This window comes from Sebastes umbrosus, chromosome 11 (genome assembly GCF_015220745.1).
Source record: "Sebastes umbrosus isolate fSebUmb1 chromosome 11, fSebUmb1.pri, whole genome shotgun sequence".
NCBI lineage: Eukaryota > Metazoa > Chordata > Actinopteri > Perciformes > Sebastidae > Sebastes > Sebastes umbrosus.
In genome coordinates, this window is record NC_051279.1 from 30,716,633 (window position 1) to 30,741,046 (window position 24,414).

At 43.2% G+C, this 24,414-nt stretch overlaps 2 protein-coding genes and 1 long non-coding RNA gene across 3 annotated transcripts in view; 2 read left to right on the plus strand and 1 right to left on the minus strand.

Annotated features, from left to right (window-relative positions):
* Positions 1-11,658, plus strand: part of eif3ea (eukaryotic translation initiation factor 3, subunit E, a) — a 31,385-nt gene extending 19,727 nt beyond the window's left edge. The window contains exons 10-13 of the mRNA XM_037784157.1: positions 2,961-3,070; positions 9,719-9,821; positions 10,266-10,400; positions 11,487-11,658. Of these exons, the coding sequence (XP_037640085.1) occupies positions 2,961-3,070; positions 9,719-9,821; positions 10,266-10,400; positions 11,487-11,522 (384 nt within the window). The 3' untranslated portion in view covers positions 11,523-11,658. The remainder of the gene's footprint in view (positions 1-2,960; positions 3,071-9,718; positions 9,822-10,265; positions 10,401-11,486) is intronic.
* An 845-nt stretch (positions 11,659-12,503) lies between these two features.
* LOC119496674 lies at positions 12,504-23,072 on the minus strand. The gene is made up of 5 exons (XR_005208766.1): positions 22,855-23,072; positions 21,716-21,815; positions 14,845-14,944; positions 14,565-14,717; positions 12,504-13,556 (listed from the first exon to the last, which is right to left on the minus strand). It is a non-coding gene; the product is annotated as an uncharacterized LOC119496674 (long non-coding RNA).
* Positions 16,521-24,414, plus strand: part of rspo2 (R-spondin 2) — a 64,350-nt gene continuing 56,456 nt past the window's right edge. The window contains exons 1-2 of the mRNA XM_037784160.1: positions 16,521-17,088; positions 17,354-17,671. Of these exons, the coding sequence (XP_037640088.1) occupies positions 17,572-17,671 (100 nt within the window). The 5' untranslated portion in view covers positions 16,521-17,088; positions 17,354-17,571. The remainder of the gene's footprint in view (positions 17,089-17,353; positions 17,672-24,414) is intronic.

A 24,414-nucleotide genomic window follows, 5' to 3' on the forward strand; every position in this document is an offset into this window, starting at 1 on the left:
TAACCTTCATAAGGTAGGCAGGGCTGTTGTATAAGACTGCATTAGTTCTAGCTAGGTGTACCTAATAAACTGGTGTACATTACTGTATATGAAGGAGCAAAAATATTAGAAACACCTTAAAATATAACGCAGCTCAGTACAAAACCACAAACTGCAACCTCAAAAATCCCAAGCAGTTAAATTAACAAAAAAAATAAAAGAGACAATGTGAAGATACTTTTAGTAGTTAGACTTCGTTTAAGTAGAGTACAACAATTTTAAGTCTTGTTTCATCTCTTAGGAATTCCTTATTCCTTTTTTGTGCGTGTATGTATGACTCTTCTGAAATGCTCTCACCATGGTTTTCTGTGTGCAGCATATTTTGAGATATTGCAATCCAAGTGTTGCATTCAGTTAGATACAGCGGGTGGACACAATAACAGGAATGCCTGTGCAACATAATGATAGATGATGTGATGCATTGACGCCATAAGTCCAGCAGACCTTATTACGAGGGGCTTGTCAGATTCTGGGGACACATTCAGTGGACAGTAACCAGATTTAGAGAGAGAGAGCAGGTGTCCTAACTGGTGTTGTGCTATGTATATGTATATTTTGCGTAACTTGACCTCTTAGTTCATTCTTTGCGTACACACTGTAATTTGGTTTTCCCGACGGACTTGATAATTTGGACCTGTGGAGGAATAAAAGGCAAAACTATTTGGCCCCTTTTCATCTTTTGCCTCTTGACGATAAACCTTGAAAATGAAAAACATCTGGCCTGATCAAATGGCTCCTTCGCAGGAGCAAATGTTTATAAATCATGTCAGCGGTTTACTGGCGGTTCCGTTTCGTTCTAACTTATTTCTAAGCTAATACAAAGAGTCTTCAACTTACCCAAATCACTGTTTAACAAATGAGGAAGTTAAAAGCAAACTCACTTGTGAAGATTTGTTTTTACTTAGTTATACCCTCAAAACAATCTGTTCATGGTCAGAAAAACATCCCCAACATGTTCCAAGAGCAAATGAGATTTTTCCTGTGCGAAGGCCTCCAGGGGCCATCTCCAAACGATGACATGTACTATCAACAATATTAGAGTGGGATCCTATTTCAGCTAAGACACATGACACACGCCCTCAATCACCGACCTTGTTAAACACTTGCACACACTTTTGAGGAACTCTCTGGGTTGGTCTTGACCTCGCCTCATGGGGATCTGTTTACAGAGTCTCTACTGTGGTTGAAACAGATGCTCAAAAGCCAACTACCTCTCAGGTCAAAGCCCAAGTTATTCCAGGTGCTTTTAACACCGGCTTACCTGTCAGTCTTATCAGAGCATGTCCAGTAGACACAAAAGCCCTCTATTGACCTCATTCAGTTCACAAGCAGGCCTAGCAAGGTGGGTGGTTCCGAAAATGTTTAACAGCACCGTTAATGCATTACCTGTGATGGTCTGCAAACATTTTCCCCAAAACGGCCTCGTCTGAAGTCAGTAATGCCGTTTTTTTTCTCTGCAGAAAATTCACACGCAATCCTTTAAACAGGGCATTATTTCAGAGGTAAAGGGATGTTTCACAGTGATTGAGGTAAACGGATACCCCGTTGGGATGGGCTCTCATCTTGATGAGCATTTGTAATGCATCAATTTTGAGCCATTGAGAAGAGTGGCACCCGTCTATTAACTGATTGCTGTAATAGCAAGAAATGGGTATTGTTTTCAGCTTTCCTGTCTTTGGTTCACTGTACCCTGTATAATAGTTTGAACCTAGTGCTTTCAAATGGGTTTAGCTTGGTTCAAATTGTCCTGTTCAGGCTGTTTCTTTCCCACTCCGCTCAAATCTGGAATCACTGTCAGATGTTTGATGCTTGCATGTCAAAGAATGAAAAGTATAGGCCTACCTATAGTCAGATTGTGCATAAAAGGGCTCTTCAAGCCCCTTCCAGAATTTGTTTAAGCGTTTGTGGTCTGAATCCCAGATGACAGTAATTAGGGCACTTAACTGTTCAAAGTTTATCAGCCTTAGATAAGCGTTGTCATAGCTGAAATGTGCGTTGCCTGATAGCGCCATGTAGTTGAGATCTATTCAAGCAGAAACTCTGCTCAGATAGCAGCTTTCTAAGCTTAAGCAAACAAAAAGCTGGTAATTCTTAGAGAACTTTTTGAAGATGGAGGTCTGTGATGTGAAATCACACTCGATGGAGAGTTTGGAATGCAGCGAGCAGTGAGAAATGGGAGCATTTCACACAGTGGTACCTCTGGGGCCATAGCTGGGTCATGAACATTTTACAGTAGATGAATTGGCCATATGCAGTCGTGTCAAAGAGTCCAGGCAAGGCTGTATTTCTTACTGTAACAAGCCACGGGTGATACAGTGTATATATATATTTGGATGGCTGAAAAGACTCGCTCTCATCTGTGAGTTTATTTGGACTGGTGGTGTATGAAATTTGGCGCCTGCACTGTGGAGTTGACTCTGAACCACCGGACCAGATGACTGGTGATAAGTCACAGACAATGTGGTCGGCTCTGTTCTTCCTGTTTTGCCTCATGTGGCGGTTGTAGAATTTGAAGGTTTGCGGTTGATTTGAATCACCTTGCAGGGTCTGGGAGTACTACCTTATACAGGGAACTTGACAAAACAGACCTTTTGATAAATGTAGCCAGCATGGTCCTCCCTTCCCTGTTTACTCTGAACATTTATCAACAATGGATTGAATTTGGTTTCAGTTCATTTTTTTTTTTTTCCTTAATTGAATAAGACATGAATTCCTAGAGGCAGACCAACTGCAACTTGTAATGCTACACTCGTGACTCTCCATTGCTGTTCAATCTGAAGGTCCCGGCTTGATTGTCCTAATGAGTCTAAGAAAAGCTCTGACTTATTTAACTGTTTCGCGAACCTTAAGAGAAACTTTGAGGTAGACCTATAAACAGACAGAAATAACTGCTCTTAAATAACATGCTCTCTTTCTCTTAGGTTCTTGTGAATGACTTCTTCCTGGTCGCTTGCCTGGAGGACTTCATTGAGAATGCCCGCCTCTTCATCTTCGAGACCTTCTGCAGAATTCACCAGTGCATTAGCATCAGGTTAGTCACGCAATACAATCCAGACTCTGTGAAACTAACATTTGCAAGTTGAGCCTCTGACTTTTGGTGATGGTACATGTGGGACACTATAGTCGCTGACCATGGTGCACAGCAGGATTCAGACACACATCCCTTACGACTAACAGGAAGTCCTATTGGCTATCACTAGACTTTGTAAGCACTCAGTAAACAGGAAGTAAAACATGGGCTTTGTGATTAGTGGAATTCTGCTCACAGATAAGTGTTTATTGCCCCTTCCACACACAGCCATGCTGACCCCACACAACTCGAGGATTAAGTATTGTGAGGTTTAACTGCTTCCAGGTCTCCACAGGTTGCCCTGCTCACTAAACTTTTAAGACCACCTGTCCGAGGCCAATTCGTGGACAGTTTTCTCCCAGGAAGAGGTCAGGGTTTAGACGGCTTTAGACGTTCCCAGCTGCGGTAGCAGGCAGGAATCTTTCAGCTCCTTTTCTTTGGGTGAAGGGAGGTCAAATGGTTTTGTAGGTCTCTATTGACTCCTAGTTCAAAATGCAGTTTTGGTACATTAAAATAAAACTGACCTTGGATGCTTCCCCTAAAACCAAGAAATTTAGTCAATGCTAATTATAGTGAGCATTAGCTGAGAGAAAAAAAAAAAGATTTTAGTAATTTTATGCAATTAAGAGAGATTATAGGATTTGGCTGCCTCTTTACATCAATTTTAGAGAGTGACAAAGATAAAGACAGATCATTCACCGTTCTCAGCCATTAATCCCCGTCTTTGTGGATTTGTGCTTGTTGCCGCATCTAATCTCTGATATTAGATAATGCACACATTATACATTTGTGTATCCTCACTATTTCACAGCACAAATCTACCACCGCTTTCAGCAGGCTATATTCACAGCGAATGCTGAAGGAAGGTCTGCATTTCAAATATGGTCCACAAACACATGATGCTCAGTGGAAAGAGGGAATGAATTACTTCTGTTGACACGAAAATGATTGCATTGACTGTTATATAGAGCCGTGGAGGTCTGTAGTCAAGGTTGAACCGTGGAACATGATCAGGCCCCGTCGAAATCTCCAGTTGCAGATTGTCTGGAATTGATTAGGAGTCCTGGTTCTTTTTGGCAGACTTACTGCAATTGGATCCATTTACTTGTTAAGGACCACAAAGGTTAGTGGTAACACTGAAAGAGGAAGTCGAACGGTGATTTTTCTACTTTTCACCCTTTTTTTTCTGTCTTGTGCTCTCGTTTGCTGGGCTTTCTAAAGCGGGAACACATATCGGGGGCAGTTTCAGGGATTTCTGTGTTTATTTTCGGTGGCATTATGACGATGGACAGAACATTGTCTATTTTTGAAAGACACCCAAATTCCAAGTCATTAGTCCTGTACCCAGAAGCCCTCTGCACCCAAGCGTGGACTCAAATGAATTCGATGGCTGTTTTTAATGAGGACATTTTTATAGCTGCTGGCCATGATGGTTTCACAGATATTTAGCTTGCCTTTTGCCCACAGTTTGGGACACAAAAGTAGACCAGAAGTTGGCGTAATTGAGTTATTTTATGCAATGAAGGCTTATGTAAAATGTACTGAAGGCAGTGAAACTGTGATTCAGCCTGCACTCGTAACTGCATGCACACACATCCTTTTGTCTAGACTTTTTCAGTGTCCTGAGTGCGTGTGCGTGTTTCCAATTTAGCTTTGTTTTCCTTGTTTGATTTACAGGGTTTATTTCCTTAGTCCTTCCATTAAACGTTGCAGTGGCGAGACCCTGCTTTGACCTCAAATGCACACTTGTCCTTTGACATTTTGAGTAAATGCTTCAGACACATGATCATTTGGACAGCTTTTTCCCCCCTCATCACTAGATTGTATTTGTACACAACAGCTCACTGGTAGTTGGACGCAGTGTCTTGTGTATTTGGATGTAACACTGAAGATCTTTCCACCTCTCAATTGAGTCATTAAAAAGACCACACGATCATTTCGGTTTCCCCGAAAAATCAATTTTACCCCAAGCCGAAAGCGAGGGTTGCTCCAAATGGCTTGGAGTCTCCCAAACACTATCATATGTTAGTGTTTAACAATGCATTCAGTTTAGGCCAGCCATGTTAAGAAAGGGGCTATTTTTGAGAAGGATCCCCCATCCTCCTCCTCCTCTCCTCTAACAGAGTTAGACCCCGATGACCGACCCCTCTCTTCAAGTGTGAGCTCGGTATTAAGACCCAAAGGAGTCCCTTAGCCTGAAGTCGAAAGCTCAGGAGCCAGAGTGAGTAAGGGGTCGAAATGAAAGTGATCCCCTCTCCCCCAAGGAACAGGATCATGGTTGTGTAAAATAAAACCAGTCATGGAGGCTGTCTGCCTGGCTTAAGGGCCAAAGGATGTCAATAGTGTTGGTTGTATAAGTCCAACCCATTCCCTGCACCCTCTCACAACTCCCTCCTTTTTCTCTCTTTCTTTTCTTCCCTTCACCCTGAGGTTTAAGTAGGGTTAGCTGCTATACACCTCTCGGAGAGACAATGAGATAAAATAACCCTCCTCTGATATACAAATGCCCTTCCTGGGAGGAAAACATTGCCAGACTTTCTTTTATAAATTAGATTAGAGGACTTTGGCTGGTACAGGCCAAGGCCCTGGGCCTTTTGGGGGCGCTCTGTGTTCCTGTGTTATGCTGCTCGGATCACGTTTAGAGGGGTTAGGGGTTACCTCAACTCCCCGGCGAGGAAACCAGTTCATGTTTGTTTTGATCATCATATCTGACCTGGACTTGACTGACATGTGCCCCCACTTTACTAAATTGCCAAACAAAACACCCAGTACCCCTGCGCAGCAATCACTTAATCACACGGGTAACATGGGAACCAATAACAAATTTCATTCAGATTTGCCTTTTAGATTACTTGATTGTTAGGTAAATAAGTGAAGAGTGTTTCTGAATGTCAGTGAGTGTGCTGGAGTGGCGCTCTTAACAGGTGTTGACTATTGTTTTTGTAGTGTTACACTGTTGAAGAGCAAGATACAGGGGTGGACATAATAATATTTTTGTGTTATATGTGTGTTACATAGTCATGAGGCTTATGTATTTGTTGACTGTGTCCGACAGGCGTTAATTCATCTTGATAGTGATTTTTGATGAAGTAGTTTGAGTTGTTTTGTTATATTGCGTTACTTTATATTATAATCCAAAAAAACACCAACTCAGATCAAAACCTTTTATTGATTTAAAGGCACTAAATATGGGATTGGGAGCATCTCTATTGCCTCACCAAAGGCTCTGAACATGACGAGCTAACGGTGCTAACAATGGCGAAAGTGCCGACAGAGATAACAGCGTTTGCTTGAGAGGAGACCGGAGGGTGGGTGCTACGCTTCCGCGACGACGCCATCGGTCGGGACAACGTTATCAGCTGCACCCACCGTATGAGCGTAGTGCAGAGCAGCGGCAGTGAGCTAGCCAGTGGGGCACGCTCGCATACACGAAAAGCACAGCTTGATTCTCTGCTCAGGTAGACATTACTCCACTATATCTTTACATATCAAATAGTTGTTTGCTGCTATATTAATGCTCTGGATATTGAATAGAGCATCTTTAAGCTATCAATATAAGCTACAACTATTGGTCAATGTACCATTCACTCTACATTAGCAACACTCAGGCCTGCAGACTAAAATCCCTGACGTTATTATAGTGTCTCTCTGTGGTCACTGACATGTGTTATCCATCACAACCTAAACTTGCGTCATTAGACAGGCTGACACTTTTCCAAACTTGTTAGGTTCCCAATAATGATCCATCGGAGCAATTTCATTGTCAAGCATCATTTTCTCCAGGATTTGATGACCTGAAGTGTAATCATCCGTCCAGCAGAGAGCTACGTTAGCAGTGTGTTGGTGTGAGTGACAGGTTGATCAGTCTCTCTGTATCCCTTTTCCCTCCTCTGGGCTGCTGAGACACATGAATCAACTCCCAACTGGTGCTTTTTCTATCTCGTTATCCACATCCTCCATCACTTCACTGCGGTGAAAGTGTCGAGAGATATGCACTGTCACTCGGAGACCAAACCCTACTTTGCTCATTATGCTGAGGTAATGCTTTTATTTTTTTGTTTATGCTTTTAATGCCCCATCCAGACACTGACATCATTTCACTCCCCTTCCTTATGTGGTTTTGCCACCATTTGACCAACATTCATGGGTTAGAGAGTGGTAGTTTTTTTTTTTTTTTTTTTTGTTTTCTTTTTTAGCCTTGAGCCTTGAGGTAAAACAGATTATCACAAATCCCAAAGATTACTTCCCACCAAAAGAATGTCTTAAATAAGTCAGACTCTGAGAGCAACAGTAAAAATCAGTAATGGTGGTGGTGGGATCTGTGTTTGCAGCGCCATGGCGTGAGTAGTGGTGTGGTCTGGGCCGATTCAAGCTTACTCACTGAAGGAGTCACACAAAATGTGATGAATGGACCAGGAAGTGCTAATTAGTAGAGTAAATTGTTTTTATATAGGCCTTTCTAACCCCTATTATTTTGTACAAACACACACCAGCTATACACAATGACAGTATTTCATTAAGTGTGTGTGTGTGTGTTAGTACGGTTTTTCAGGGGTGGGAGGGGGTCGGTGTCTTGCTTTTGAGATGAGAGGTAGGGTTGCTGTAGTAATTGTGGGCAGTGCACAGAGGGGTTGAGGATATTTATTGGGGCCCTTATATGAAATGCGGTAGGCGTGGAGGGTGGTGGGGGTCAGACGGGAGGAAGGGGGCAGGAAACGAAGGGGGAAGGGGGTCTAGATGGGGATATTGAGGGGGGTCTAGTTATTTTGAAAGCCACAAGGGAAGCCAGCTGCACTGGGGAAAAGCTTTGGATCAAAGAATGCCAGCCACCCTCATACCTCCCCTCCCTCTACTGTGACACATCCATGTCTCTCGTTATATCAAAGAGCGGGCCGGTCCCCAACATGGCTTTCATTTTGAGGGACAGTCGCTGTTTGACCAGTGACGAGTCACGACGAGCTTTAGCAGCCAGGTGGGGAGAGTGTAGAGCGGTACAAAAACAATAATAAAAGGATAAGTAACCACAGAGGCTCACAACATGGGGTAGTCCCAGCACTACTAATTGAGTTATTCCTACAAGTCTGTAAATCAAGCTTCCATTAGTAGAGGACCATTAGAAGTGTATTGGGGTGTGTTTCATGTTGTACACCTTTTGCCTGAACACAATATGTCGGCCATTTATTAGCTCTGTCAAAGGAAAATAATTACTAGTCACTTGGCACCTAATGTGCAACATCCATCATAATGTAGTGTAGTGTAGGGGTTGACTGAGAGTTATTTGGTGTTATTACATATTTTGCATATTCATCAACACAGTTTAATTGAAGTCACTGTTTCTAAAGGACTGATCTCACCGAGAGATTAGTAACAACTGCAGAGGATTGTCTCTGATTTAATGTAATCCAACCATCAGTTCAGGTTTAGTTTGTTTATATTCTGAAATGGCATTTTTATAGACATTTGTCATTTGAACATGAATATGCTAGCGACTCTTGGAGGCTCTTTATGAGGATGTTTATGATGTTCACTTTCAGAGTTAAGCGTGTTAGCATTGCTAACATTTGCTAATTAGCTCTAAACACAAAGTACTGCTGAGGCCGATTTAGCTTTTCAAGGATTTGGTCATAAACGAAAGTATAAGACTAACTGAAATTTCATGATGGCACTAGAGGAAAACTCTAGTCTGGAAACCATGTATGTCTGTACAAAATGACTGCGCTAATCCATCTGGTAGATGTTGAAATATGTTCAGTAGTACGACCAACATTGCCATCCATAGAGCCATGCTGCTAGCATGGTCTAAAAAAGTAAGACTAAATGGTGGAATCTGTAAAGTAAGGTTTTAAGGAAGTGGCGAGTGCAAACTTCAGGTTTTGATTTGTTAAATTGGTACATCACAAATTTAAAGCACCAGGGATTTTGGTGAATTTCATTATTCCCTCAAAAGATAATTAATTATATGAGGTCCTCACATATTGTATTATCAGTCCCATGCCAGTACGGCGTCCTTAGCCAGGGTCGGCATCTCTGGGTATTCTCTTCATTTTCTGGACAATCTGTCCAGCTCTAACCTTGCACGGCAGCTGGAGAATCACTGGATTACATCTAAAAAAAAAAAATCCATCTTGTCAGGCTTCAAGTAATGCGTTTTTGTCCGACAAGCCAGATCACGGCCCAATCAGCGTCCTGTGAGGAGCTACTGGCAGCTAGAGGCGTGGCTTAGGTGTGTGTGACACGACACGGAGAGGAGAGTGTTCATTCTAAATAACAATGGTGGCTCCTGAAGAGGTTAGCGTAGATGCTGCAATAAACGACAGTTCGATCAGAACTGGCAGAGCAAAGAACGGCACTGAAGGCTTTCCTCGATGGAAAAGATGTTTTGATGACGCTCTTCTCCTGAGTCAGATTAGCCAAGATTGATTGACAGACAGTCAGTAAAGAAAGTGCCAGCCCTTTCCCAAACTGTTTCCAGTGACAGCTTCTCAGATGGTTCTGTGTAACAAACCATCTGGCGAGTCAGGTTAGTCCAGCACTGAGACAGACCTTCCTACCGTTTCTGTTTCCTTACACTCAGGTTAGAGCCTCATGTCTCTCTTGTTTCCTCAACAGCATGCTGGCAGACAAACTGAACATGACGCCCGAGGACGCTGAGAGATGGATCGTCAATCTTATCCGCAACGCCAGGCTGGATGCAAAAATAGACTCCAAACTGGTGAGACCTTCTGACTTCTTCCTCAATCAGATCAGCTCAACACTTGACTAATTAGTGACAGTCATATCGCTCTTTTAGATGCTCCTCCTGTGTGACTTCAGAGGGATAAGGAAGCATTATTTATATCCTGATTTTGTAATTGAAGGGTACACTGTAAGGAAATTGTAAGCATAATATCTCGCCCTGGTTGGGTCCCCTTTGTGAGGCTCCATGTTGAACCTGCATGTTTTGGTGTACACATCACAACAGTTCTCTGTAATCAGCAAATCATAGCCCAGTCCTCCAGAATGACATAGAATTATCTAGATGTGCCTACAGTAGATTTGAATAGGACCTAGGTAGCCTCTGGTTGGTGTTTGTAGGATGGTGTGTCTGCAAGACCAAAAGTGATTGGATCATCGGTTGTTTTTGTGAATCTGTTGTCCATTTTGTCCATATTTCTAGGGTCATGTGGTCATGGGGAACAACGCCGTATCGCCTTACCAGCAGGTGATTGAGAAGACCAAGAGCCTCTCGTTCCGCAGCCAAATGTTGGCCATGAACATTGAGAAAAAGCAGGCCCAGAGCACCAAGACCGAGGTGAGTAACACACATACTGTACATACAAAAAAAAATGCACACAAACCACCGTTCCCAGCTTGTCGCTGTAGGCAACCATCCCTCCCTTAACCGATCAGATTGCTAGAAGGTCAACATGAACTCAGGGCAGTTCAAAGTGTCTCAAATGATCAGCTCAAAAGAACAAGGCTAAAGAATGTTGATGAACAACCATCAACAAAAGCTCTCTTTACACGGAATAAGCCAGTAAGAGCAAGTTTAACAGAGCCAACGCTTTCATCCCTCCATTGCTCTTCAAAGGCCTAATGACAAGGTAGATTCCAAACAACCATAAAACGATGCCTGAGCTCTGTGACTCAGCTCAGCAACGTAAATAAGGTGGACCCTCACACTAGCTCTTGGTGAACATTACTTAAAGCCTGGAGTTCCCTGCACTTAGGACCTGTTGCAGATGTCTGGCTCAGGGTCCAGTCATCCCATTTAAGTGTGTTTTTGATGTTGACCTTGTGTGTTTTAGTGGTATGTCGACTGTTCAAGCACTACACAGAATGTCATAATCACGCACATGCTCTGAACTGGAGCTGTTGCTTCACACAACTCCCCATTCCTTGAAGACACGCACGTCTGTCAGATCAGATTGATGGTCCCCGACACCTGACAGCATCAAGGCCACGGAGTTACAACAGACATGTTAAATGTTCACTTTTTAACTGTGCAGCTATCTTTTGATGTGCTCAATCACCCCTCCTCCCTATTGTTTGATTATCTGCAGCGGGAGTGCTGCCATAACCCTGTCCTGTAAAAAAGAGCAAAGGCCCCCCTCATTAAGGACGTTTTGTAATTAGACAAAAGAGGCTGCAAACAACTCACAGAGCCTCAAGGCAACAAATCACTTACATATAGAGAACATTTACTGCCTACCATCTGGGACGGCAGTTTAGGGTCCCTGTCAACTCTCACAGCAAAAAACGTCAGCACATAACTGCTTGCACATGTATGTTACTTTTTCACATTTCCCACCATCAACTGCAAAATGTAGTTTTGATCGTTTCTCAGCGATCTACAAATGGTCTAACTTTTCCGTTTTCTTCACACTTTTTCTTCCAGACACCAAACTGGGCCGGTCAGGAAACTGGATTTTAGCCACACAATGAAGATGGATCCATCCGACTCATTGTGTTACATCTTTTTTCCACACTTTGTATCTCCGACGAGCACAGTGCAGTTTAGCACTTGGTTCAAGTCATCACCAGTTCAATAAAAGTGACCAACAAAACCATTTTCACCCATGATTGCCTTATTTCTGGACATTACGAACGACGGCTGAGGTTTGCGTGGTCAGCCCTTTTTGTATCGGTAATACTTGATGAAGTTTTAATGTGCGTATTGAGTCACTGAGTGGGACAGTTAAGACTGCTGCGTGTGATGCGGCTCGCGTGTGCGCAGTAATGATGAATGGCTGTTTAGTCTGTTGGTTTTATGGTGTTTTAGTGGTTCGCTTCAGCGTGGCAGCGGGACGTCAGCTGGAGGGGGCAAACAGAGGTGATGTACAGTTACCAATGGTCACACTCTCTGCCAGTCATCCTGCCCATCTGTGGACATGAGAGAGCCATAAAGAACCATTAGCCAGACGGACACAATCTTTTTAATGTCCCAGCCCACCCCCGCTCTTCTCTGCTTTCGACCTTCTCATAACTCAGTCCTCCTTCCTCACTGTCCCTCCTTCTTTATCACTATTGGCTTTCATTCCTTCACATGCCTTTCATTTTCTTCTTCTTACCTATAATTTAACTACTAAACAAGGATTTTATGTAGAAATACACCTGCTTTAATGGGCTAAATCAAAAGTCTGGAAAGTGCAAAAAGTGTCTGTATAGTTTTGAGGTAGTCCTCAATAGTTTTTAGCCCGCGAACTGAACCGACTATGTGATAAATCATTACATCGTGACCATAGAAAAAGTAAAAAAAACTGTGGCCATAAACGTCTTTTAAGAGGAAATGAAGTTGCACTGTGCTGCTTTATGTCAGTCAATACTGTTTCACATGCAGGTGGTTTATGCACGTAGTCAGGATCCACAGAGCGAGAGCATGAAGCTCCCAGTCATTCAGCACTGCTCTGTTTTTGTTTCCTTTTGTTTTATTTTTACTTATAATAAGTCAGTCCTGGCTGCCAACCGCAGCGCTTAGAGGTGGTAACTGCAACGTGTCTGAATGGTGGACCTCACTAAATGTGTTTTCAGGAATAACACATTTATTAATAAAAAAAAAAAAAAAAAAATATCTGACCACGGTATTGACTTAAAGCCCTGAAAAATTGGTTTCAGATCTTCGATTTTTATCTAACATTACTCATAACTATAGTAAAGAAAAGCTCAGAAAAGATGAAGTTCAGAAAAAAAACCCAATCAGGAATATGCAGTGCAACGCATTAATTAACAATTTAAAGGTGCTCTATATGATATCCAGAGCATTAATATAGCAGCAAACAGCTATTTGCTATGTTAAGATATAGAAGAGTAATGTCTACCTGAGCAGAGAATGAAGCCCGTTACAGCTGATAATGTTGTGCTGACCGACGGCGTGTTGCGGAAGCGTACTAGCCACCCTCTGGTTCATGTAAGCACTGTTAGCTCTGTTGTCATTGTTTGCACTGTTAGTGCTGTTAGCTACGAGCCGCTGGCTCAACCGTCACCATGTTGAGAGCTGTGTGGAACCAATCTGGTATTTAGCACCTTTTAAGTGGAGTGCAGTCCGTGTCCTGATGTTTTGACTTTTGCTTTTAAGAATTGATCACCCATCTATACATTCTGGTGTTGAGTGCATTGATTCATTATCTTTATTAATGAAAAAATCTTCTTCTCTTGCTTGGTTTGAATATATTCAATATTCAAATATTGCTAAATCCTGAGTTGTGACGTCACCTTTTTTTCAACAAAGCCCCGCCCACTTCAAACCAGTGAGAAGAACACAGATTAAAAACGGAAATCTCTCAGATGAAACAACCAAATCTGTTCTGACTTTGGCAGAAATGTTTGTGTTCATGTAGGAGAAGCTGATTTATAGGAGCACATGTCTTTATTTCACAATCTCACATCCTTTGGAGAATTTTAAGGATGTTTTGACTTCAAAATCAATTGCAGCCGCTGTGTTCTCAAGATGACTTGCAGTCTCTGCTCTCTGTAACGGAGTGAAAAGCAAACTTTACAGCCTGTAAGAGTTGCATATTCAAAATATAGATTTTAGATGGATTTTAATATGTTATGATTAATCATTAGATTTATGGTTGGGGGTTCATAGATCATTCTTGATCTTGCATACAGCAGTTGACACAACAATCTCACCTGAAAGTCCATTTAATCACTTTTCTGGAGCTTTTGACCACATCACATGTTCTTCATCAACAGATGGGAGACTTCTTGTACTCTTGCAATTGTAGATGTTTAAAGCTAGGGTTGATAATCTTGAGAAATCAGCAAGAGTACAGTATGCTTGCCAGCCCAGTGTTGCCAACTCATCCAATGAGAGTATAACTAACTGCACCAGCTCCGAAAGCCGCTAAATCTAGTGAGAAAGTCACCAAGTCGACATCACTGACAGTCCGTCTCTTTAGGCCTACCTCCAAAGCCACTCCCCCAAAATTATCATTATGAATGTCAACTACAAACATGGCTATTATTTATACTCGGAATGAATTGATTGGATGAGCTTATTACAGTCCTGCGACAGACACCAGATTTTATTCCTTTTTTTTGTCAGAGCATTTGATTTATTGATTGCTGTCCGGATATAATGAGAATTGCAATAAACTCTTCTTGAAAAAAATCTTTTGATTAGAAGATTATCAACTCTGGCTTTAAATGTCCATTTTTTTCCAACTCCTTTTTCTTTTCAAGCTCCAAAACAGCGACCAAATGGACCTTGAGGTGATATACGACTACGTGATATACATGGTGACAATAAAATTGCATACTGACGTGTGAGCCGTAATGTTACAGCTTTGTTTGTGAATGTCATGTTAGATTATTTCTGGACACTGAAGTTTGCCTCTTTCCATTTTGGAGCCACAAACATGGAGACAGCTGCTAAGTATAACTTGAACTTTCCCAGTTTGCCTCATTCTCTTCCTCTCCTAGACATTTTTGAGATTTGCGATGACCACTGTGGCCTGGAACTTTTTTCTTCTACCTAGTAAACTGTGACAACAGCCCACGCTGAGCACCGTCCGGTCTGGATCTGTGATGGACAGGGCGCGTATAGCAGCTCCCCTCATTGCCGTTATGGCACCGAGGGCTCCGAGCCAGACCATCCAAATGCTGACGTCACCTCCACTTATGTGCACTGCAACGAGTGGGAGGGAGGGAGGGAGGGAAGGGATGGAGAGAATAAAGTGATTGGTTTACCGGCCCCCTTCTCCATGACACATCATGAAAATAAAAGTGCCGGAGGCCTAAATTATCACATTCACCTTAACCGTGCACTCTCCGATGTTGTTTTAGAGAGGAATCCAAACCGAGGTACTGCCTGCGGCTAACAGCCCTCCTGACCACAATGTCTGTCACTGCTGTCTGGATAAATAAATAAACAAAGTCAGGACAAAGGTCACTATCGGTTTTGGCAAAGAAACAACCACGATTCTTCCCTGTTCCTCTACATATTGTTCGAGGTTTTTCCCCACACATTTTTTTTTCAATCAGTTCCAGTGACGAAATGGAAACTGTTTGAGTGTCTGCCTGATGGTAGAAATGGTAGATGGTAGAAGACCGTATATATATATATATATATATATATATATATATTTATTTATATATAGATATATATATATATAGAGAGAGAGAGAGAGAGAGAGATTATATATATATAAATAAATATATATATATATAAATAAATAAATATATATATATATATATAAATAAATATATATATGTATATATATATATACGGTTTCTATAGTGTTTAAAGTGTAAAAATAGTGTGTAAATTACAATTTGTAACATTAAGATGGAGGGCACCAGACTTAAGGTTTTGTTTTTTTATCATCATTTGTACACTTTTTCTTGACTTCATACTAGTTGGGCTGATGTAGAATTACTGCCTTGGACAACATCACTCTCACATGTAAATAATTTCCTGAAATAAATAAAAGATTAAGTGCCACACCTAGTGGCTGAAGGGGGGTAGAGCATTCACAACTTGTACTCCAATCAGGATGGGGAGCAGCTGTTGAGGGTGAACGAATAAAACCAAAAATCCCCTCTTTTAGTAGATCACATGTAAATATTAGTACAGTGTGATTCTGTTCCCAGGAGCCTCCGTCTCTAACTTCCATAACACCACCGTCACATCTCATCTCTGAGCTGGAATTGACGAGCAGCCAGCGCCTGAATGTCACTGGATGGATGGATGGTTGCCAGCCCTCTCATGTCTTTCCCCACAAGGTAAGTTGGTTGTGACTGAAGGACGAGCTCTGCTTCCATTGACCATCTCATTGTCAGTTGATGAGGTCGTGGGGGTCAGTCGGTGTGAGAGGCCCGGGTCTGGAAAAACCCTTAATCTTTATTCATGTCCCAGCAATTACAGCCTCCACAACGATTAGCATTAATTTCAGAGGAGGAGGAGGAGTAGGAGTAGTCCTGGGTCCTGGGCGCGCAATAAAAGAGGCGTGACGAGATGGTTGACTTGCGGGTCCACATCATTACGCACATTATACAGATAATTGCTTTTTTTGGCGAACCTCTAATTATTCAATAGGGCTATCATCAGCTGAAGAAAGCTGAACCGAGATAGTTACATTGACTGTGTCGCCATTATTCTAATTTGTATTTTGTTTTATCTACAATTGAGACGGGTCACTACACTTTAATTTGAAACTTTTATTAAAGAAAAGCAACTGTGTAATTGCGTTCTCATATCATAAGGAATTGGTTGAAATATTAAAGGACTATTGTGGATGTTGAAATAAAGGCTACAATAAAGTCACCTTTTTCCCGCCGCAGACAAGCTGCACTCACACATCCACTATAAGAAAAGACCAACTTCTTTTCTGTTTTCCTGTGGGATGTTTCCATCTTTTAGCGCTCACTAGGACCCAGAGGCCACCTCGTATATACCGGCCAGTGTGGGGGTGAGTGCGTGGGGGTCTGAGGTGGTGGTGGGGGGGGGGGGGGAGAGAGACTCCACTAAATGTCATCCTCAACATCTGAAATAAGAAGAAACACTAAACTAGAGATCTCCACACGTGACGGCAGCGCGACGCTATATGAGGGGAAAAAGGCAGCAAGCATCAGGACCAGTCTGGAGTCAGAGAGGAGTCAGTCAGTCAGTCAACCTCAGCAGCAGCAGCGCGCTAAACTCACAGCTCCACCTCAGCTCCACCTCAGCAGCGCGCTAAACCAGCCGCCTCTCCTTTTCCCTTTTAGAGAAAGCAGCACATGTGAGTTTGTTTCTGCTGCGCTACGGGACGCGGACCGGACAGGCGTGAGGAAACGCAGGTAAACGGAATCTAAGCTTTAACAGAGAGGAGGAAAGGAAACCCCCCTCCTCTCCTTCACCGCGACCACCTTTTTCCTCCTCCTCGGACCTCTGTTCTCTTTTGGAGACACAAGTTGCTCACACACACAAAGAGGGATGCTGCACGGTCCCGAGCCGCACTTGCACTCAGAGGGAACCTAAGAGTGGACCGGAGCGGGATTACACTTCATCTGATGCAAAGGTACACACTGACACCGACACGCTCTCTCACGGAGCGTCTTGGCCACTATTACGCACGGCTGCTGCGCTTTTATTTCTGGAAGGGGCGTTTTGAGCATCGCCTTTTGAATCTGTGATTGTTCCAACGCATTAACACACAGAAGATCTATTCCTTTTCTTTTGTTTTAATCCCCCTGTTATCAGCCCCCGCATCATAGTTTAGGAAGGTGTTGATTTCATTCCCCTGTTCTCCCAGTATAACCTTCTTTCTGTCATTCTCCCCGCAGCGCTCCAAAGCGGACTCTTTTTATTGCCTGGAGGATCAGCGCGCTTCAGAAGATGATCCCGATCTGGCGGCGTGAGAACATGTCGCATCCCGTCTGATGTTGGACACATCTGAGGATCGACTAGAGAAACTGGAGGAGGACATTACAAAGTCACAGAATCCATCCCGAGCCCCGCTGGCACCTTTTTACTGGAGTCCGGACAACAGATCGCCGTCCAGATGCAGTTTCGACTCTTCTCCTTTGCCCTGATCGTATTGAACTGTATGGAGTACAGCAACTGTCAGGCGCCGTCCAACCGCTTGAGGAGAAACAAGAGAGGTAAGACAGAGGGCTGTAGTCCTACAGGTCTTTAGAGCAGCATCCTTTACACTTTAACAGATGTCTTTGAAACACTTTGTTTGGGTTCACGAGAAGCAACAGTCCCAAACAAGGTTGCTCACACCTTCTGCTAATCGCCCGCGTGTGCACGGTCCATACAGTCACACATCAAATATTGATGATGACTATCTCAGTTTGATTAAAAAAACGAAAAAAAAAACAACCCTCCCAGGTGAGAGTTTCCGATCCGACACAGATTATCAGAAACATTCCAGAAATTCACGCTGTGAGAAAATAGTATTTTAAGCCTTAACACTTTACGCAGCATCTGATCTGATTCATGAACCTCGTAAAAATCAGATTTTCCACATTATGCACCGATCTCAGAGCCGGTAGCTATAATGCGTAAAATGTGCGCAAAATTGGCCACGCGTGTGGCTCTCCCAAATGAACAATATGAAAACATGTTGCGTCATTGTATCGGCTAATTGTACTTGAAACCACGTTTGTCAGACGGACTATTAACGCGACTTCCCGGTGTTGTAGCCGCAACAAAGGGCTCCCTATAGGATTTACATGTGAAACTGGTAACAAGCTGCTGGTGCGTATCGGTCTATAGAGAGCTGCCTGGCGGCTTAAAGGAGGGGATGAGAGTGGGGGGGGGGGTGGTATTGTGTGAGTTATTTCATCAATAGATACGGAATCCCCTTCCTCTGACTTATGAATTGCACATCTCCTCTCCAGCCCCCCCTAAGCTGCTTTTAATTGATCTCATAAGCACTTTGAACAGTTGGTAGGAAACCCGCAGAACAATCACTCAGCGGAGGCGCGGGAGTCGAGGAGAGGATCAGCCCCACAGTAAACACTAAACTCTACTCTAACTCTACTCTACTCTAGTCTAGTCTGTGAATGAATGAGGAGACAGTGGGATTAGGAAAGTGGCCCCCGAGCCGAGCCCTCCACACACCGGTGACATAACACATCACACCAACATCCTCCTCAGGGTGACCATGAGAGGAGTCCCAATTGCGCACACGGAGAGGTCGCGGACTTTTTGGGTTAACTGTCCTTTGCACAGTGTGTCAGTACAGTAGAAGCGCTCATTTAAAGTCAGAGAGAGAGAGAGAGAGGTCTTGTAAATTGTAAGGCAATCACAGATTTAATCATATGCGCTGCGTGCCAGGGGGAACCTCCACACTATGCAAGCCCTCCACAAGCCCTCCACTGCCCATCTGCAAATAATCAGGCAATCACTGCGGGGTACTGGCACACACACGTTTCTCAGCTCCTCTGTGTGTTTCTTTCTCTGAGGACTGTGTGATCTCAGATAGCAGGCTATATATACATACGGGATGGAATGCCATTTTCTTGATCAACTGCTTAAATCTGGATGGTCAAGCAGCAAATCCAAACCTAACATGTGTCTTTAGGTATCCTTTTATCTGTGTGGTGTGTGTGTGAGAAAGACAGAGAGAGAGAGAGAAAGGGAGAGAGGGGGAGAGATGGGGGTGGGCTACCCAATGGATGAGATCAAGAGGTTAACTTACACATTTGACCTCAAGAACAGCTTTAAGCCGAGCACTATAAGCTATACATTGTTACCCCCAGCTCTCAGAGCGGATGTTACACTTGTCAAACTAATCCAATGCAAATATGTACAGGTTTTGCCTTTAACAATAATGTTGGAAGTGTATGTGTGTGTGTGTGTGTGTGTTTTGGGGGGGCCAAAAGTGCCATTCTAGCAAGCGGTGGCAGCCGGCCAAGTGTTCGGTATTTGCTTCCTTCCTTTATTTATCACGGTTATATTGAAAGAAGCATGTGTAAGAGATCATTGTCCAATAGACCCAGAAATGCTTGAATATTTTTCTAGCCCCCAAGGTTCCTGTGACAGCTTTATACACGCAGCCTGTCTGGCGTGCACGGGGAGCCATCCAAAACCTGAGTGCTGAGACCCAGATGCGTTAGAAACTCAATTTGGCCACACCGCGCTCCCCAGGCGTGTAGCTGTTTTTATGGGTAACAAAACACATCCTGCGTAATTGAACAAAATGTCTTTTTCAGTTTCTTTTTTACACGCATGAAAAAGTTTTGCCACTGGTATACTGTGTGCGCATGCAGCCACATGATCGAGCGAGGTGCGAAGGGATGGAGATGCCATTATAATTAGGGGGATGTCAAGGAGGAAAACAGTCACTGCGTATGACTGGAGCCTGCTGAAATGTATGAGCGGAGGCGAGATTGGGATCTCTGTGTGGTTTCTGGGCTGATCTTGTCTTGCTCACTCTCTGCATGGCATGACCCAACCTCTCATTTGGCTGCGGTGATTGTGCATATAATTTTTTTTTTTCTCATGTAAAACAGATGACAGAACATATTAAATTTACACCTCCTTACCCCCTATCCTGCCCACTTGAAGCGGGGAAATGGTGCCAATGAACCCTTCTATGATATCATAGCTAGACACAAGGGTATTACTTTTCATTTTTATTCTCTGGCTAATGATGCCACCTGCTGACTACATAAAATCCGGCTCTAGTACCAACGCTGCCTGAAGGGAACAGAGACACACAGTGGGGCCCTGAGACGTTTAAACAGGTAATGAATAGGTAATAGCAGCCGAGAGTGGTGAAAAGTTGCCATGTGATACTGTTAACCCTTCCACGTCTATACCCAGAAATCCCAAATTTGAATTCCCAGCGGGCCGCAGCATGTTTCAGATCACATTCAACTGTGTAATCTGTTACTTTAACAGCGTTCCCAGATGTTTTTGAAAGGAAGAACGTGATTAGATGAAACTAATTCAGGGTGGAGGGAGTGAGGTCAGAGATGCATGACATTTTGCACCGCTGATGACAGTCGGCAACAAGGGTGTGTGTGGTGACTTTTCGATGCCAAAACACACAGAAAACAGTCGTGATTTGTGGCTGAACATGCCCTTCTTTCAACACAGAAACCCATAAAAAAAGAGTGTGGAAACTTGATGCTCTTTGACGCTTGTGAATTGACTTTGTGGTTTTAGTTTGTTGATAATATAGAAAGAAAAAAAAAAGATTCATTGGATGATTTGGAAGTCTAATGCAGTTTTTGGCTGTTTAAATGTAAGAATTAAAGCATCTTTGGATGCAGATAATTCAAACACAGTGTTCTCTCTTTGTAAGCCCTGGAAATCAGGCCTCAGTGTGCTGAAAGCTCACACGTAGTCCCAGGTTTGTGGTGTAAGTGTTAATGTTGGAACCCGGTACTTCGGTGCAATATAACGCGTTGATTAAGTGTCTGACGGGGAGGAGGCTGCTCTTTAAACCAGCCTTGCTGCCACTTTTGGAAAAAGTGAAAAAGGCCCCGCAGATGACACGTCTGTTAGCGAGGCGTACTCACATGGTGCCGCTCTAAATCCAGGTGATGTGAGCACTTTGTATTCCGTTAAACAGAAGACGTTGTTTATTTCACTCATCGCTTTAGAGGGAAATGCTGAAAAGTGATCTGAGTTTTTGACGGCGTGGAGGAGGTTGGTGCTGGTCGAGGAGAGGAGAGGAGAGGAGAGGAGAGGAGAGGAGAGGAGAGGAGAGGTGGGGGCTTTTTAGGGGATGAGGAAGGCATATTTAAGCAGATCAGCTGGAAACGGCTGAATGTGAACAGCATCACCTGAGAGGGATTACAGCGAGCCGAGTCTTGACCTGAGCCTGAGCTCCGGCGTCAAGGAACAGAGCTCTGTCTTTTCTCTCCCAGGCCCCATCAGCCAAGCCTCCATGAGTGTAAATCTGAGTGTGTGTGTGTGTGTGTGTGTGTGTGTGTGAGAAAAAAGGGAGACACACGGACACCCTGCAGGTGCATGTTCCTGATGCTCTAATCAAGACATCAAGTCCAGAACAACGTCACCTTCACCCACCCCCAACTCCTGGACCAATCCCGTCCACGGTCTGTCTCGGGGATTATCACGGCCATTACGGACAATGATTCACTTATGTGCCGTATTGATAAATCACATTAGTCTGACCCAGCCTCCGAACTCTGTCGAAAGACTAGCTCCTTGTTTGACCTACTAACCCATGCATGTCGATCCTGGCCTGTAGTGCAGCTCCTGCTCCGAGTCACAGCGGTATCAGATGAAGCCGGTGAAAGGCTCCTCAGTGCGCCTCATGCCATGCTACACTGCCGAAAAAAACCCAGAAGAGGAAAAAACATGCAGTGGCATGAACTTTCTGCTGGAGAGAGAGACACAGGGAGAGATTCTTTCGGGCACCACGTGACAAAGCGGGGATGATCTGTTTCACTTGTTTCCCCTTAGAAAAAAAAAAATCTGTTCTCCGGTCTCACCTGTATCTGAAAAATTCAATTAATCCTAATGAATGGAATTGGCATAATGATCCTTTATCCCATGTTTTTATGTGAATTGAACGAGGCACGGAGGTGGAAGTTGGGATTCATCTATCAGCTCTTTGGGTGTTGCTCCATGTTGCAGTATTGCACATGGATGAGAAAGCTTGTTTTGTAACACTTCTGCACACTTCCATCTATCACATCACTGTGAAAAAAACATTCATTGTGAGCAGATTTGATCCCCTCGGGAGGGAAATAGGCTACACAAGGGGATCTTCTCTCTTCCTACCCTCAATCATTGTCATCAGAGGATCCCATATGCTGGCAAAGCTAAACAGCAAACAGATGGTTTTATTTCAGGCTACATTTTACCACACTGTAAAAACTTCATTTTTCTTCGGAAATGTGAAATAAAACGAAGTTATTATATAAAATCTTCTAATACACTCCATATTTCCTCACGGTGATGGGAAACTCCCGAGCAGCAGACAAAAAACTGCAGTGTCCCTCCAGAACGCACGGTGCGATTTTGTAACCTCACCTATGCCTCCGTTTCCCTCAGTTGCTGCTTGCTCTCCCCCCGAAAGCAATTACACCTTAATACGCTTCCTTATAAAGCTACTAAATATGACCAGCCAATTTGGTCCGATTCTCTCAAGTTTATTGGGCCGTAAAAATTCTAATGTGGGAATCATTTCTAAGTGCCACACATAAACCAACAACACAAAAGGAGCATTTTTTTGAAAAAATGACTCATGCGAGGGCTTCACAGGTAGGAGAGCTGCCCAGAGCCGGAGATGGAGCCCCTCAGGCTTACACTGAAATGCACTTCCAGACTACTTACCTCTCACATTACTAATACACACCTCTAAAAGAATCCAGTGAAGAGCTGTTTAGAGGTAATGACGTGGGTACAATAGGCATCCATTGTGTTTTCTCCCCAGTGAATTTGATCTTGGGAATTGTTAAAAAATGACCAATTTCCCCTTTTTTACAAAATAAAGTAATTTGCGGGAGATGCACGTATTTGCTTTTTGGCAAGAGTTAGATGAGAAGATCGCTACAACTCTCATGTCTGTGCAGTAAATATGTAGCTGAGCCAGCAGCTGGTTAGCGTAGCTTAGCATAAAGACTGAAAGCAGGGGGAAACAGCTAGCCTGGCTCTGTCCAAACTTAACACCTACTTGCACCTCTAAAGCTCACAAATTAACCGTTTTATCTTGTTAGTTTAAAAAAAAAAAACCTAAAAAAAACATAGCGCAAACATGTTAATTTGTCTTTTACTATTTCTTGGCTAGGAGTAGTTGCCAGGCAACCAGTGTAAATTCCAAGGCTTTGTGCGAAATTGCATATTATGTACTACAAACCCAATATGTGTACTATCGTTCAACATACTTTTGTGTGAATAAAGTATGTATCTTTTCGTATGCACTGAGCAGTAATTTGACCAAAACGACAGTTTGTGAGAATCAAAGTCGGAATTGATTTAAAATATTTATTACGACTATAGCAGTTAAATTGAAACGTCAATGATGTTACTGAGCTGTCCGCCAACGTCTGCTATGAACGTTGTCATCCCTACCGCATTGCATTGTGGGATATTTATGCTGCCGTAGTGCCCAGTGCTTGCATACTGTAATATTTCACCGGAAATGGTATGCAATTTGCATACTATTGGTTTCGTACTAAGGTTTCAGATATACTAAAAAAATCTCCCATACTGTTTTAGCATACTAAATAGCATGTTAGTATTGAATGTCAGACGCAACCCAAGAAGTCACTGGTCTTGACCAACAAATAGTCCAGCACATAACCAAATGTAAACCTGCGAATTGCTGTTACTTTGATTTTTTTCTACAGATCAAACAACGTATTCATTCGTGACCTGTAAGCTAGACGTTGTTGGAGCCAATATGGGTGTTTTCTGGTTACTTTTTGTTTACATTTTGTGGGTATTAGTACGCCACACCACCAACATGTTGGTGATGATGAGTCATGCCACACAATCAAGTAATAAGTAGACACAGGTGGGTAGGCTCAGTGTGTTTGGGGATGTAGTGGTTCTTACTGCAAAAACTAACACAAAAACAATGAGCTAGATTCTAAATATTACATAAGTACCAACAAACTACAGCTAAAGAAACTGCAGTCTGCAATCTACAACTACAGCAAGAAGCAAGCACCAAGGATTAACTCAAGGTATGCACGTCAAGGACATATTGGAGGGTTCCATTCACCACCGTGGCTATCAGTATTGGGCCAGTTAGTCACAACAGAGGTGTTGACGAAGACAAAGATGAAGCCAGGCTTGCGTTTTCCCCGTTTCTGGTCTTAAATGCTAAGCTAAGCTAACTGGCTGCTGACTGTAGCTTCATAAATACTGTACAGACGTGAGAGTGGTATCGATCTTTTCATCTAACTCTCGG